Below are 17502 nucleotides of genomic sequence, written 5' to 3'. Positions count from 1 at the left end.
TAGAAAAACTGCATTGCTTTTCATGACTTTCCTTAAATGTACAGTGACCAATTAGCATAATTAACAAGTAGTACAGAGTTCAAATTGAATATTTTCCTGAAATAGAGTACCAAGTACTTCAACTCAGGTACAAAAAATAGGCTTTTTATTGCCTTGAATAAATTTAGATCTCAGAAAGGCAAGGACTTTGATGAATACTTTCAGTTGTCTTCATTCCTAGAAATGCTGATTTGTGGTATAGATTTTTTTTTTAACTCACAGGAGATTATAGTATTTCTATCAAGAATGATTGATATATCAATTAAAAAAAATTCAAAAGCCTTTCAGATTGTTTTTGAAAGTACTAGCATTTGTAATGCCTACCTTACGAAGTTGTGATGTGCACATGACTGAATGACTTTGTGATATTTCTATTTAGACATCAATGCAAAAGGTTTAAATTAAATCCTTTTGTCTTTGAGTAATACACTATAAAACCCAAAAAGCTATTACATTTTTTGAAATAGGAAGCAAGACATACATTTATTAACTAGAGTTAATGTTCAGTTATTTAATGTTTTAGGGAACACATTTTGATATAGCTGTTGCTTAAGTTTGAGTTCCAGCTTCTGTTCTGACTGGGCCCTAGTAACTTCTGAACTAAACCTCTAAACTACTTCAGTTACTTCTAAACAATCTTTGTTCTGTTTAGTAGTTGAAGCTAATATTTGTATAGATTACTTTCTAGAAATAAAGATCTTGAGTGCAGTATTGGTTAAATGTGTTTTGAGAGCACAGGAATTGTATCCACCTGTTAGCTCTCCTTCCCTGGATCACTTTGTTCAGGCATCCTTTGCTGTGCACAGAGTGTCTGCAAGCAGAATACAAACAAGTGAAAAGAGGAGGGAAGCTATTTCTTGGTCCTAGTTGGGACATGCGAGATACTAGGCTGAGCACCAGAATGCTCAGTACTCCTGATAAAAGGAACCAAGGAGGGAGCATTGGCCTTCATTTCTCCTTGGAATTGGCTCATCATCAGTCTTGCTGAATTTCTGTGTGCTGACTCCCTGATTTCATTTCATACAGTTCTATACCTTTTCAGGTCAATGTTTTTGCTCTTGAATTTTCAAGGCTACTTACTGCCTTTATCTCACCCATCATAACTTCTTTTTTCCCCCTGTTCTTATCTCAAATGGCTCTTTGTACTTTGTCACAGCTTTCTTACATCTGAAAAAAAAATTCTCAAAAGTCTGAGCTAAAAATACATGGCTGTGCCATTTCAGAGTTAAGCTTTGTGTCACAGGCAGCTTAACTCCTAAAGCACGCATTTTGGGATTAAGACTCCAGAAATTAGAATGAGTACAGAAAAGGACTATTAGATTGAAAAAAGTAGTGAAAATATTCCCTGCTAGTGAAAATGAAAAGTATTTTGTTTTGTAACTTCTCCCAATCTTTATTTTGTTACACTTGCTATTTTAGATTTAGAAAAAAGAGGTGGAAAGATAGTTCTGTTAATAGACAATGATAATATACAAACAAATGGATGCCATTGGATCAGAAGTTATTAGAAAAGTGAAATTCTAGAACTTCCTTCCAGTGGGAATGAAAATACAACTTCCATGAAATTTGGAGCTTCATATTCCTGTGGTGGGTTGGTCCTTTGCAGCAGAGAGCAAGATTTCTAGGAGAGTCATTTATATGCACCTGTGATCTGAAAACAGTGGGCAATTGATACAGGTTACTTGGAATGAGCTTCTGTTGCAATTTAACTTGGAGATGCCACATGTCCTCGTGATGTTCCGGCAAGCAGTCCTGCTCTGGGTCTTGTTACACTTGCACAGTCAGAGACTGTGTACAGCTGAGGCCTCTCCTCCTCCTTTTGTGAGGATTCCTAGGAAGAGTATGTGGTATCAGCACTGCTAGTCTGTTCTCCCAGTTTTGGTCTGGGGTATGTCTTGTGTTGTGTTAGAGGATGTTCACAAAATAACAATTTTTCCTGAGAAGGAGGTGCATTATATAGATGTTGTAATGTTATGTACAACCTGAAGATAAATTGGTAAAACCTTTTAATGAGAAGGGGTGTGCCATCTTGGACTAGAGAGACCCTAGCTCAGTGCTTATGTCCTGACACATTTCTTAGTTTTAACCAAAGAATGGTAATGTATTTCACCCACAGCATAGGGCAGTACAGGCATTGGGAGACCTGTGGCAGTGGTGTCCTTTGAGACGTGGCACAGTGAACCTTTTTGGCTTTTAGCACTGTGCTGAGATGTTGAAGATCTTTGTTAGGGAATCCTAGCGTGTTTTGTGATGCAGGGATTGCTGCATTGTATTTGGGATAACAGCATTCTTGATTCTGGTGCTCTTAGTCTAAAACTTGAGCCCTGGCAAGACTTGGAAGCATGCATGTCTTCTGTGGACTGTTCTTGTGTACATCCGTATGCCTGGCGTGGAAAGGATGGAGTTGTCAGCATCATTCCTATGATTCTATTCTGAGTAGCAATGTCTGTTGCTATGCTGCTGTTGCCTTGGCTGTTGTGAATTTCATGGTGTTCTAAAAAACAGTTAATTATAAAATTTACAAATAAAACAGCTTTTTTTTGAAAAAATGTGATTCTGCAGTTTTAGCTTCTGCTGTTTCTCCAATTGGCAGAGCTTGGGCCCATCCCTCTGCAGCAAAGCTGGGGTTCCTGTTTGACCAGGCAAACAGGGGTCCTGTTTGCTTTAAAATAGGCCAATAGCAAAGGCCTTTTGTCCCAAGCCAAAAAATCTCAATGTGACATTGTGAATTAATCCATAATGTTTAAAGCATAAAATGTCCTGTGCAGGTTTCAGATGTAGCTTTCCTTCCTATGTAATTGAAAAATATGAAGTTAATGTCTCAATCTGTATAGCCAGATTTGTGTGCCTTTTGGATAGAAGAGGTGTCAAGTGCTTTTTGCTGAATGTGCATGTATAGCTCCAGACTCAGAACAACAAATACCAAAAAGTGATACATTTACAGCTCCTATTTTCTTTCTGTGCTCTCCACGCTGGTATGGTTTATTGTACTTCCAGACATTTTTGTTACTAGCCCTTTTCCTGTTGTTAAAGACTTCTTTTCATTTGTCCCACCCTACTGGCACAGGGCAGACAAGGACAGATCTTTAGCTATTCAGATAGAAACTGACTCAGTTGCAAAAATGTGAAAATCTGTTTTTCATATGCAATTGGAACAGATATTTTAGAATCGTCCTAAAATTGATTTTTTTTTTTTTTTTAAGTCAGAGTTTAGTCTTGATAATAAAGAAGTAGGACTCCACTTGCTTTGGAAGTGGGAGTTTAGAAGCCAAGCCTCTGCAGGTCCTAAGCCAGCTTGTTTTCAGGCTGCCAGACTCTAGAGCCAGCTGGCTTCAATTTCTGGGTAAAGAGGCAAGAAATGGGGCAGGATTCCAGTACAAATTTGTCAAAGTTGCATACTGTGTGGAAAATTCTGATTTGGGAAAAAAAATTATTTTGTTCTCTCATGGAAACTTCCATCTGGGTAGTTCTCTCTTTGCTTTTCTAAGAGATGTTCATAAAGAAAGAAGTATGTTCTGTAATGCAATAAATAAAAACCAAGATAATTTGAGATTTTACAGGGGACAGTTACATAAAATATTTAATAATTTAATCATAATTTTCATAATGTTTGATGTTACTGTCTTCAGATTATTGAAGCTTTCAGGATGGGAGCAGTAATATGAGATAATAAAAATCCTAACCCAGAAGGCAAAAAAATCTACAGACTTTCAGTACTATTTTTCATCATTATTGGGAAAAGAGGATCCAAGTGTGATTTCTTGAAATTTTAGCACTGAGTCATGTTATTTCAAAGATGCTGATATCCTTCTCGCTGAAAGGATGCAAAAAGTTTGAATTTCATAAGCGTGATTTTTATATATAATGAAGCCTTCTGTCTTCAACACTTGAACCAGCATTACATAAATTGCCATTGGTGGATTTAATTGAATTTTACATTTCCTTATTATTTTTCAGTTTTTAATTATATTAAATAATCCATGTAGCTGTAATTGCAACTGGCTTCTGCCAAATGTTATCTGTCAATCAGTTACGATGGTCTGCTGGACAACAAGGGATCTTGTTCCTACAAGACAAGTTATTTTACCTTACCTCTTTTCTTGATGACTAAAATTTATGTAGAAATCCCCTCTATTTCTCTTTTGTCCGTAATTCATTCACCTGAGGATCTGTAGCTGTTGATTGAGTAGTTTGGTTTAGTGTTTCTCCTTTTTTCAGTCCTTCCCTTGACCATGTGCCATGTTTTATGCTTTAGGAGGCTGACATGCAGCAAAACAGTTTTTGTTCAAGCACTGGGTTGTTTTTTTTTATTCTCTTCTATAGTTCTTATGTCTAGCATGAAAACCGGAGACAGCCTCACATTCATTGTATTACCTTGAAAATTCTCAACTTTCGCCTCTACTGGTTTAGAGGGTGGATCTCTTCCTACTTAATGCACATAAATCTAAATAAACTTTTAAAAAGCAAGGCTTTTGTATGTGAGTCTATAAAATCAACCAGGTATTTCTGATTTATGAAATATATCCTGTTGGATGTGTCCCACTGTTGCATTATATTTCTCAAGAAAAGATGAACAGTGCTTTAGAACCTCAGATTTGTTTGAGATTTGGATGCATGTTGCTTCCCCTTTCTGCTTGCTTCCAAACTCACCTTCTCAGTACGGGCAGGCATACTGGTTTGTGACACTGTCGCCTAAAATTTGGAGTTTATTGTAAAAATAATCTATACAAATTGACTTTCTCAATTTCTATTTGCAAACAATAAAACTCATCAGATACTTAGCTTGAGAAACTGCATACTTTTCTAAAAAGCAAACAGATACAAGAAGATTTGTGGAGTGGAAAAGTAATGGGGATGTTACAAAAATCAATAGTATTTCTTTTCATCCTTTCTTTTCCATTGCCTGAAGTACTGCAGAAAATACTACCTGTCCATCATGAGAGAATGCTGCAGAACTAGAGGGTCTTGTACTGATGATCATTGCATTTAAAACAGCTGGTTTTTTGTACCCTGCAAAGCTGAACTGAAAAATTAGACTTCTTGAGCTTAAGCATTCAGCATTCTTTAACTTTTTTAACATCTTAGTCAACTTTCTCAAGTATGGAGTCTTAGTTACAGTAGTACTAATGCAGGAATTGAAAAGGCTATAAAATGTTCTTTGGTTTGAGTATATTTGCTGGCCTCTTTTTATTTATTCTAATTTTGAGAGAATTCTTAAGTTCTTAGTAACAGTTGTCCCTTCTGACTTCTGTTAAGAAAAGCAGAAGAAGGGGAGAAATAATTTTACTGACTGGAACTACTTTTTAAGCAAAAGAATGCCATAAAAAGCAATTTTAAGGAAGGGAGGGGTCAGCTGAATGACTGACTGACAACTTGGAAACTTTAAATTTTTTCAGTTTTATTCAAGTTGAGTTTTAAAAAAAATTAGGAAAATCTACATACTTTCTGCACACCGTAGAGATTGCAATATGCAATACTTTATGACCTTGGAGAAGCTCTGAGAGATGCAACAGGATTTGGATGACATTGCTGGTTGGTTCTAAAGAATCAACCATTGTTCATGTCAAACTTCAAATTTAAAACATGTTTGTCAACAACATACAGAGTATGTTGTTGGAGTCTGGAGTCTTTTTTCTGTATTTTTGCGTACAAATTTAGTAAAACGAGACTTGGGTAATTCTCAAGGACAAATACTGAGATGAAGCAAGCATCTGAAAATTGCTACAATACTTTTAGTATAATGTGCTTCAATATTTCAGTTAAAGAATGTTTAAATATAAAAGCTGTTTGTGAGACCAAGCTTTAATTTATAGAAAACGTTTTAAGTCAATATATTGCTTCTAGATAGGGTAAAATGGCTTGCATATTGAATCATTTTCCTCTGTTTTCTCCTGCTGTGTTTATGCTTGTTATACATGTGGAGACCTGTTGCTCTATGTTAGTGTATTTCTTGTCCTCCAAACAGAACAGCACTTTTCGGATGTCGTACTCAGTGAAGAATACCTCAATCTTGGTGTAGAGCAGGTGTGCAGTCTGATATCCAGTGACAAACTCACAATTGCCTCAGAGGAGAAGGTAAGACAATCTGGATCCCATTATTCTTTTTATCCTTTCATGTGATAGAGTGAGCTTGCTCCTAGTGATCTTGTGCCCTTTTTCAGGTGTGTTCTGTGTTTCCTTAGTGAAATTAGGCAGGTATTGTGCTCAAGTTTTAAGGATGTTTCCCAAAAGTGTTGTCAGTCTGATGTTGACAACTAGTCTCAACTCTTAAAAATCCTACAACTATATTAAATCACATTACCTTCTTTGGGAAAAAAAAGCCCAAAACCAAAACTACATTAAATGGAAATTCCTTCTCGTCTTCAAGCAGAACAACCAGAACACATGCTGAGTCACATCCACAGGAGTTTGGTTTATCAAGGGGTAAATAATTCCAAGTTTGAAGAGCAATTATATGCCATTTACTAACTTTAACATCAGCAGTCCCACAAAGGTGTTAAAGCTCTGTGTGTATATGTGAGTTGTTTAACCTAACTGAACACATGTGGGTTGCACAGGAGATGACATGGCAGCTTGGTATTACCAAACCAGAATTTAATGTGTGTTGCCTCACCTTTAGCCTAGATCTCAATCTTTTAAAGCCATTTTTGAAGCACTGTGCTCTTCAGTGAGCCCAGGGTGTCCCTGTAAACCTCTAATGATTTTCACGTTGTGGATATATTAATTTTGAGATTTTTAAATTCAGTTATGATCTATTTGAAATATGTCGTTTTTCTTTTTTCTGAGAAGTTTATAGTTGTACTCAAATGAGGCTAAATTGTGTTCAAAAGCATGTTTGAATACTCATTTGTACAGTTAGGAGAGTTTCATGTTTGAAACTTTGAATCTAAGAACTATCTGCTTAAACAGCAACTACCAAAGCTATGTTGTTGTTGTTCCTGTAATACCCTGAAGGTCTGGATCTGTCACTTAAATACATGTGATGCTGCTTTTGTGGAGTATAATTAAGGTTTTAATGCTCTGGTGAATGATGAGCTACTGTGCAATGCAGGCAAAACCAGGCTTGGGATCACTTGTCCTGCTAAGAGTCAGTAATGATAAGTCATTTGAACTGTGATGTGGCAAGTCAGTTCTCCAAGAAAGGAAGAAAAGTATGAGGACTGTAATATTCCTACTGCTGTGTTATTTGTTTGCCGAGTTTTCAGTTTCAGTGAAGTCATTGTGTGCATTTTGTCAATGCAGCACAGCTATCCTTGAAACACCAGTAGAGGAGTAGATATAAAAAGAGACCAGATAATGCACCTTCATAATTTTATAGTTGATAAGTATGGAAATAATGGAGCTGTAACCACTGTCATCTGTTCTTACGCTACGAGTTTTAGTATAAGCAATACTATTTTTGGAGGCACACTAATGTTTTCATGCTTATGAACCTGTAAGTCAAAGAACTAGATTTGTTTGTTTTCTGGAAGGTATTTGAAGCAGTGATAGCCTGGGTAAACCATGACAAAGATGTAAGGCAGGAGTTAATGGCACGTCTGATGGAGCATGTTCGGCTGCCTTTGCTTTCCCGGGAGTATTTAGTTCAGGTAAGCAAAAAGGAATACTAATTATTCTGCATGTGAATACTTCTGTTCATTATTTTAATGCCAGATAGACAACTTTAAATTTCAACAACAGTGTCGTTGGTATGTTAGCGATAGAAAAAGTAAACAAACAGCCACTACCGCATACTCGTGTGCACATCTACACAGCAAGGTAAGAGATAGAGGATGCCACGCAGAGGATGACTTATGTAAGGAATTTATCTGTTTGGCTGACTGCATGTCATACCACACCAGGAATCTGAACAATGTAGTTTGTTGAGAACGGGTTAGGTTCATTTGTAATGCCGTCTTTTGATGGCATTACAAAAGGATTTGTTCTCATAAGTGAATTTTCCACTTCAGAATTATATCTGTTGTTTAAGCTAATTAGGAATTAATGACAAAGGAAGTATTCTTTTACCTGGTTCAGATAAAATAAAATGTTTCAAATTTTATAAGCTCATTTGGATATTTTGGTGTCAGGTCAAATATTTAAGATTGACAATATGAGTTCAGTATTAACACTGGTTAGTAGGTATAAGTAGGTTGGTAGGTGTTTATTTTAAAAATTTTGGTTTTGTGATACAAATCTCCAATTTGTGTGGGTTGTTTTAGGTGGGATTTGTGGGGTGGTTTTTTTGTTTTTTGGGGTTTTTTGGCTGTTTTTGTGGTTTTTATTGTTGTGGGGTGGCTTACTGGTTTGTTAAGTTATTCTCTGCTACTCCCACCTTAAAATATTCTGTACTGTCTGTATTTAAAAAATCAAGAAATGTGCCCAATTGTAAGAAAAGTGATTTACCTTGCCTATCACTGATTCTTTCACTTGCTAATTAACAATCAGCATATTTTGAATTTTTTTTAGTGACTGCACATTTCCAACACATATTTGTGTCCTACTGGTTATATTCCAATCTTAACAAGTAGATTAAGCTGCATTTGTGTGATAGATCATAGGCTTTAATACACTTTGAACTGTGATTTCTGCTTTACTTCCTTAACATGCTCAGACCTTGTTAAACTTCTATTAATAAACAGAGAGTTGAAGAGGAAATACTGGTTAAGAACAGCAGTGCTTGTAAAGATTACCTCATTGAAGCTATGAAGTATCACTTGCTACCAACTGAGCAACGGGCATTGATGAAAAGCACACGGACAAAATTGAGAACACCCGCCAGCCTTCCAAAAGTAGGGCCCTTGTTTTTCCAATGTATATGCTATTTCAAACTGCATTTTAAAAACTTTCACAAGAGCATGACTGTGTCTTGGGGTATTCCTGTAAAAAAATTGTACCAGAGTTATTTATCATAAAAATGTAACAAGTGATTACCTTTACACTCCATGCTACTTATGATATAGATGTTTTAGCCTCCCATCTACACAGAGAATCACCAATACCTGCCCTCCCAGAAAACTTTTTTTAGTAAGGTGCTTCAGCTATTTTGAGAAATATGCAATTATGGAGAAGTAAGCCTGTTAAAAAAAAATAAACAAAACAAACAAACAAAACAAAATTTAAAAAACCCCAAACCAGAACAAAGAATGACTGAAGTTTCTGTGTTGATATTTTTTATTTTATCTTTAGTTCATTTTAGCAAAAAACAAACATTACATACTTTCTTCTTTACAATGAAGTAAAGTTTTCTCATAGTACTGTTGTGAAAATGGTAATAATGGAAGAGGAGATTCAATTCAGATTTAGCACATTTTTCTTAAGAAGAACAAGGTAAGCCTGTTACATGATGGATGGTCACAGCTTCATTACACATCATAGATGGTGAGTTCTCATACCTGAGATCACCGTAGGATGTGAAGATACAGCAGGGTCTCTCCCTCTTTTGTCAGAGCTTTACCAAGATTCTGATTGCTTGCTGCTTTTCTACTCTAATATTTCCTCCAGACAAAATAATTACAAATTACATTTGTTTAAAAAAAAACACCTAGCAATTAATTTGGCCTGGTTCACAAGACTCAAATTTCTATAGGAAAGCCATCCTTTAATTATTTCTTGTACAGAAGCTTGCTTTATTTTTAAACATTCTTTTGATCTTTCAGGTGTTCTCATATATGCAGATAACTAATAGTTATTATTATTATTATTTCCCTGTTAGTTGATGATGGTAGTTGGGGGACAGGCTCCAAAGGCAATTCGCAGTGTTGAATGCTATGATTTTAAAGAAGAACGCTGGCATCAGGTAGCTGAATTGCCTTCCAGAAGATGTAGAGCAGGTAAGGAAGCCTAATTTTTTGTTGTGGTTGGTAATGCTTCAGAATTTAGGCATTGTGTGTTCTCTAGAACAGTACCTGAGATATTTATCTAAGAAGGGCTAAACCTTGACTTTGATGATCTGGCTAATCTGGAATGATACAACTTTGATCAGTTGTGCTTAATTTGAGCTTCAGGTTGCAATCTGTAGGATAAACTGCTTTATTACCTCCCACAGGAACAAGGGATAAATAAATTAAAATATTAATGCATTGTAATAATGACTAATTTTGCTATTAAAATACCCTAATCTTATTAAATGATATAAAGAACATGAAGCAGTGATAATCCACTATTGAAAACATGAACATGTGATCTTAAAGCAGCTGAGCGATTTAAGCAAGAAGAAATTCAGCAAGATGGTATTCAGGAATGTGCATTGCTAGCAAAAAATGTTAGGGATTCTAGGGCTTATTCTGAATGAAGCGTGGTTCTAGGGGACTGTGAAAAGCACAACAAATGTGGTGAATACTGTAGTTTGTGTCAGGTGTCTGCATACTTGGGACAGTACAGAACACAGTTACAGAATACAGTTAATTGGCAGAGAGACTGAAACACTCATCTTTGCTCCCATGTCCCTGCTCTAGGAATGGTGTACATGGGAGGCATGGTTTATGCTGTTGGTGGTTTCAATGGCTCTTTGAGAGTTCGTACAGTAGATTCCTATGATCCAGTGAAGGACCAGTGGACAAGTGTTGCTAACATGCAAGACAGGAGAAGCACACTGGGAGCAGCTGTGTTAAATGGCCTCCTTTATGCTGTGGGAGGATTTGATGGGAGTACAGGTATGTTTGCCTCAGACACTTCTGAACAGCTTTGACTACTCTTAACATAATTGTTTAAATTTTAATGCCTCTTTTTGCTAGTACTTGTGGTGAAACCAAGCATGAGAGTAGCCTAGCATCTTGTGGTGTGGAATGTCCTTAAGTGGTCACATCCTCCTACCTGAACAGCGATTGTTTGCTCCTAAGAGTTCAGGCTTAAAGACTAGTGAACTTCTGGCAAGTTTACTTCCAGTATTCCTTCTATAGTCAGAGTCTTTAACTTGTGGAAGATATGAGAGAAAAATTATCTGGTCTTTTTAGTCCTGTTTGCATAGGAAATTGATCTCTGCATTTTCATGTAATGTAAATAAGATTATAAACAGCTTTTTCTGACCTGTGAGAAGGCTTTAGACATTCACTGTTCATTCTCTACTTAGATGTATTAAACAATTAGTGCAGAAGTGATCCTTTTGCTTAATAGCTATTATGAAAGCATATGTAGGAGAAAGCATGTGTCTTAATTAAAAAGAAAGGAAATAATCCAGGGAAGAAGTTTTCACAGCTCCACAGAAGTTTTCAGTAATTTGCCCATTTTCAGACATAAAGTTGGGTTGACTGCAATTGTCTATCTAAAAAGTTGTGCTTTATGTTCAGTATTTAACAATACTTAAAATGAAATCATTTGAATTTTCAGATATGAAGAGTTTCCTGAAAGCTAGACAGTATGTTGCACCTAGATTTATAGAGAAAATGTTATATTGTCTCCATAGGTTTGTCATCAGTCGAAGTTTACAACTTAAAGACTAATGAGTGGTTTCATGTAGCTCCAATGAACACAAGAAGAAGTAGTGTTGGTGTAGGTGTTGTTGGAGGTAAGTTGACAGACGATATTAAAAAGAACAGAGGGGAATGCAGTCATTTACCCTGCTAGTTTTTCTTACTTCTGAAAACATACTTCAGATTTATGTTTTTACTCAGCCTTATAATTGAAACGGTGTGAACAATATGTAATCATTCAGCTTGGATTTTACTAGTTTTTAGCATAGTAGTTTAAAATTTTTTTTCAGAGCTTCAGCTGTGCCTGAGACCAACTGAGGAAAACCTTGCTAAGCTCTAGGTTATGTATGTCAGCAAAGTCAGAGAGCTGACATCATGACCTTATCATTTGGTCTGTAGTGATGCAGCACTGCTGTGTTGTCAGCTCTGTTATCTGTGGCTGACCTTGCTGGCTGAGTGCTGGGGACAATCCCAAGGGCAGTGCCAGGAAAACTGCTGACTTTTCAGTCAGCTTGGTGGTGAATAGCCTGGATGCCATTTGCACAATGGAGGCCTGGCCTGGCTCTTGGATCTTAAAACAGTTTTAGGGGTGGGTGTATGCTTTAACAGCATAGGAACAACTGCTGTTTCTAATCTGAAAATGCAGACTGTGTGAGTGATTTTCAACTACATTTCTGATATTCCTAGGAAGCCTATTTCTGAGCTTCCAGTATCAAACATACTTGAAATAGCTTGCTTTTGAGCAATGCCAAATTAAAAACCTTACCTTTGTATTTCAGCTAGGCAATTTAAAATCTTTTGACTTGCGTTGTTGTTGTTAGATACTGGGTGCCTTTGACATCCTAAAAACGACAAGATCTGTGGCATGCTAACCTAAAGTGTTTACAGTATAGAATCTCAGTAAGTGATTGACAGGTGCTGATTAGTAGTTAATTGGAGAGCAATGCCTTCCTCTTTGCCGGTGTGGCAGTCCCTGCATGTGCCTTAGCAGCTGGCAGGCTCCTTTGGTTCCCCCAGGGAAGCTGTATGCTGTTGGTGGCTACGACGGAGCGTCACGGCAGTGCCTTAGTTCAGTGGAATGCTACGATGCCAATTCCAACGAGTGGAGCTATGTCGCAGAAATGAGCACGAGGCGGAGCGGAGCAGGTGAGTCGACAAGGATCAGCTGTCCTTGCAAAGATGAAAATTCGTGGGTTTAAAATGTATCTAAAAACATGAAAGGTAAGCTAAAGTCTGAATCTAATGGAATGTGCTAGTCCTAGATGGCTGATACACAGCACAACTGTTACACTGAGTAAGATTCAGTCTGTTAAGAGTAAATATCCCTCTTTGTTTTTTCATACTTTCATATTCCTCCTCTTCCCACAACTTCTGATGGTTTTAACATACAGACTAATATTCATGGATTGTCATAATCACTATCACCTCAATTCTTAAGTATCAAAATTTATACAGCAAGGATGAAAAAATATCTTTTCTACAGGGATCTCTTTGCCAGTTAGGGCTGATTATTATAACAGTGTTTTCAGGTTGACTTTACGTGTGAACTGTAACTAGGTTTCCACCTCTTTGGAGGACTTGTTCTGCATTCTGATTCACTGCAGGAAATTTTGTCCTTGTTCATTCCTAAGTTTGTATTACTGGTTTCATCCTATTACTTCCACTTATGTACCCTTTATTTCACCTTCAGTAATTCTTCTCATCACCTGGTGTTTGCATCCTCTGTACATGTACAGCCTACTGCATGTTATCCTTCCTTATCATTTAGCCAAGGTATATCCATTTACTTCTGTATAATCTTAAAAATCCCTTCTCTCTTTTTTTTTTTTGTGGATTTCTTTTTTCCTTCTTGCAATTCTGAGTGTGTATATTTCTCTTTAAAGACATCTTTAAAAGTGCCTATGGTATTCCACTTTTGTTTAATGAAATGATGCTTCCACAGCTCCAAATTGACTTTAGCATTTTCATTATCTATTAATATTATGGACTTGAATCTCATTTACTGTTCACTGTCCTCTATTTGTCTTTTGGTATTTCAGGTTTTTTCAACTCGCAGAAGTTGTTTTATTTCTCTAGATGCGTTCCCATGGACTTTTTCAAGTCAAATTCCATGATATTATTTTCTACATTTTTTTTTTTAGTAATTAAGTCACTTTTTTGCCAAGTACTTAATGGTGGTTTTTAGCAACACCCTTCAAGTATCTACTGGTGATTGCAATAATGTGCTTCATAACGGGAAGAGATATTGCTCCAAATAAATCTGAATGGACTTCTAGTATGCTCAGTATATGATTAATAATTACCCCAACTTCTCATCTTACCTTCCATTATTCTTTGTTAACTCTGAACAGTTTTTACCTATGTGATAATGTTTAAATTAAGTTCAAATAATTTCAAAAGATATCTATCAAAGTATTAAATTTGTTACTAAAATTAAGATAATCTGTGATACTTCCACCATATCCTTACAAGATCAGCAAGCTAATAACTGTTATTACTAGAAGTCACATTTCAATTGTATTTCTAAACTGAAACTTTGATGATAATGAAGGAAACATGATACACTATACCTCAAGAAAACACAGTTGCCTTGTGAAACTTCTAGTACCTCAGTCTGTGCTTCTTGGAAGTAAATTCTGGATTAAAAACTGGACAGAGTTGCAGTAAGGGTACTGGAAAATATTCCTGTCTAATATTGGCAAGTTTTGAGGAATATATTTATATAAAATGGGCAAGGTACAAGAATAATTTTAAAGACAAATAGTGTTGGTGGGTTGTGACAAAGTTTCATTTTGCAGTCTGCCTGCACACACATTTTGTTTCAGCATTTGGTGTTTATTTTTTGATACTCTGTTTTTGCAAACTGTTGTTGTGCATGTAGCCTATTTATATAGTAGATGTTTTCAGATTTTTTTTTAATGTTGAATTTCTTCTACAACTCCTTAAATATACTAACTACTGGGATCTTCCTGCCCCTCTCCTCTCCTCCCTTGTCCCTATGTTTGCTTATTCAACTCTCTTCTGCCTTTTACCTGGTCCACTGATAAAAAAAATGGAGAGGAAAACTAAATGTAGACAGCTATTCCAGATTCATATAATTGAGTAAAATAATCAACATTCTTCTGTGCCACTCTGTTAAATACATGAAAAATTCTATTTTTTGCATGGCAGAGGAGTCATGTGAAAATCGTGACCGTTGGTTGAGCTTGGCTGTAGAGGCCAAATAGCCAAACCCACCAGAACTGTTTCAACTGGCAATCAGTCCTGGTGGTGTTATGGGGGCTAACTAAAGAAAATTTTGTTCCTGTATTCAACTTTTGGATGTCTGGTCATCTCAAAGAACTTAAGCTCATCTCTTCTGTTCCTACTGCTTCAGCTTCACTCAAAAGCAACTTTTCAGAGGTTAACCCTCAGTTACTCTTCTTTAGTACCCACTGCTTCTCAGTTGATCAATACGGGGACAAATCTGTTTCCAGCAACATATTGGGAGGAGGAACTTCAGATCCAGATATAGGCCATTTGGGAGGGCTGAGAGATATAAGACAGGGTCCTGAAAAATGGGCAGGAAAGAAAAATAACAAAGAAAGGAGAACTCAGAAGACGGCAACAAGAGGATACAGACGGAAGGAGCAAGAAATAAGGTAGGACCTGGAAACTGGGTGTGGGATTAAGGGAAAATGAAGCACCATGGAGGAAGGGAGGACATTATTAAAAATAAGGAGCTATGAAAGAAAACAGTGGCAATGTGGCAGAGGGAAGGCTGTACACACTGAATAGGAAGGCCAGTAACTCTATTGAAGGCATGGGTGGGGGGATTTATGTCACATCCCATATTTAAACTGAAAATATTAGCCCTCCTTCTGTAATGTTTAATTCTACAAAAGATGAATGTTGTACTTTCCTTTCTAATAAAGTGTGATCAGAATGGGAGAAAGAAAAGTTGTCATACTATACTGTGGCATGATAGCTAGAAATAATAGCAATAAAATAGGAATTAAATTAACTGGGAAGAATATGGGGAAATGCTAGTAGTGAATATCACTGGTAAAACCCTAAATAGCATGATTTATAAGTGTCCTATCAAGAAGCTATTTTTCAGATTTACAGTACCAATAAGCTTCCATGTTTCCTTCCTCTCTTCTTTTAATTATTAAAATCAGTCTCTTTAATAAGAAAATTTAGTCATTTCAGCAGGAGTCGTTTCTCTTCACATATAGAAACGGCTCTTAAATGCAAAATTAGTGATATGTTTTTAAAGATATTTCAGCTTGTTTTTTAGGTCTTGGGGTTCTCTTCTTTTTTTCCTTTTTTTTCTCCTTTTTTTTTTTTTCTACTTCCAATATTTTTTTTCTTTGAGGGATTTACCTGATTTTTTGTATTCATATTTGTTGTTTCCCTTTAAAAAGATTTTAAGTGGTTCCATGGAATACTTTATGAGCTATATTTGCAAATCTGTATCTCTGCTTTGAGTTTCATAGTCTTAAATGTGGCATTTATTAGATTTCCCAGTATACTTTCATAGAAGTGCTTTTTTAGTTGTCTTTATGGTCCATCACTCAGAAGTTTTAATGCAAAAAAACCCCCTACATTTCTGAAATGTATTATGTTTTGGTTCTAATAATGCATTAGAAAGGGAGTAATAAATAAATAGGCCTTTCTTTCTGCTTCCCCCATTTCCATCTTTTCAATATGTGCAGCCCAAATAGCAAGTAGATAGATCTAGCTTTACTCACGCCTTCATTCCAAGCTCACAGATTGATAAACTTTTGTTGTAAAGTAAAGGAGACCTTAGGATTAAAGGACACCCTTTAATATCCTTTTGGATATTTTGATAACTGAAGCTTGGTTGAAAGACGCTTGGTGTTCTTCAAATCCCAGAGAAGGTACTCACTGCTAACTGTTTAATTCTGTTCCATCTGTTTACAAGGTATTCCAACACTTCAGTGGAAACATCCCTATTGTATAATGTCTATCCATTCAGCTTTTACCCTCTGTACTGCGCAGCTTTTACTTTCTAAAAGTTCACTTACACTTTATCATCCTGTCAGATTTCTGTTATGCTGGCTGAGCACATTGTCTCATTTACTGTCACTTCTAATTAGTCCTAAATTTCAACAAGCCTCATTTTCCTGCACGTCATTTTTTGTCCAAAATTTTCTAAATCTTCTGTTGCAGAACAGCTCTGGTCTTTGTATGCTGCGATATGGTAGATGGGCACGCAAGGCATTTTATCAGTGTCTTGCTGTAGTTACTGTCTCTCTGCTTTAATGCATCCTGACCCAAATGTTTTCTGAAATAGTTGCCAACATTGACTTAACGAAGGATTTATGTTAGCTGACATATTTGTTGTTTCTCCTTGGTATCCTTCAAATAATTCCCTGGTTAATTCTGCTTATTTTCATATGTTTGCAGGTGTTGGTGTGTTAAACAATTTATTGTATGCAGTAGGTGGTCATGATGGTCCTTTGGTAAGAAAAAGTGTGGAAGTGTTTGACCCCATTGCCAGTACCTGGAAGCAGGTTGCAGACATGAACATGTGCAGAAGGAATGCAGGTATGTGCAACAATGACTAAAATTGTGCCAATGTCAATTGTGAATGACATGCACCTGGATTTCTGCTTCTTTCATAAAAAAACATGCTTTTGGGGGGGTATGGAAGTCAATTACTAATTTTCATTCTGGTTTCCTGCCCTTTTTCAGGTGTTTGTGCTGTAAATGGTCTCTTGTATGTAGTTGGAGGAGATGACGGTTCCTGTAATTTATCAACAGTGGAGTATTATAATCCAACAACTGATAAATGGACAGTTGTGTCATCTTGTATGAGTACTGGAAGGAGCTATGCAGGTAAGGCATATAGATGTTGTTAATACACTTTTTAAAGTATAACATTTGACAAAGCATCCAAACAGAGTCCTTGTCTAAGGTAAAATCTAAGATAATAAAATGGGCAGAAAGAATCTGATGGTATATTCTGAATGATGACTTCAAATAATTACTCACTACAAGTGAAAAAAAAGGGATTAAAGTGTAATCAAGAAGGATTTAGCACATAAATGGTGAGTCAGAAAGATGA

The 17502-nt window shown here is 36.4% G+C and overlaps 1 protein-coding gene across 3 annotated transcripts in view; it reads left to right on the top strand.

Annotated features, from left to right (window-relative positions):
* KLHL2 (kelch like family member 2) overlaps positions 1–17502 on the top strand; it is a 53509-nt gene that overhangs the window by 34563 nt on the left and 1444 nt on the right. For 2 of the 3 annotated variants that reach the window (XM_084204234.1, XM_084204236.1), the window contains 9 exons: positions 6005–6114; positions 7512–7628; positions 8661–8810; positions 9734–9851; positions 10476–10673; positions 11423–11524; positions 12447–12575; positions 16842–16982; positions 17130–17273. In XM_084204234.1, coding sequence (XP_084060360.1) covers positions 6005–6114; positions 7512–7628; positions 8661–8810; positions 9734–9851; positions 10476–10673; positions 11423–11524; positions 12447–12575; positions 16842–16982; positions 17130–17273 — 1209 coding nt within the window. The remainder of the gene's footprint in view (positions 1–6004; positions 6115–7511; positions 7629–8660; positions 8811–9733; positions 9852–10475; positions 10674–11422; positions 11525–12446; positions 12576–16841; positions 16983–17129; positions 17274–17502) is intronic. The other variant, XM_084204235.1, reaches the window with a different exon arrangement.

Source organism: Fringilla coelebs (assembly GCF_963513975.1).
Source record: "Fringilla coelebs genome assembly, chromosome: 4".
In the NCBI taxonomy this organism is placed as follows: domain Eukaryota; kingdom Metazoa; phylum Chordata; class Aves; order Passeriformes; family Fringillidae; genus Fringilla; species Fringilla coelebs.
Note: the sequence above shows the minus strand (reverse complement) of the source record. Positions and strands in the feature narration are given on the sequence as shown.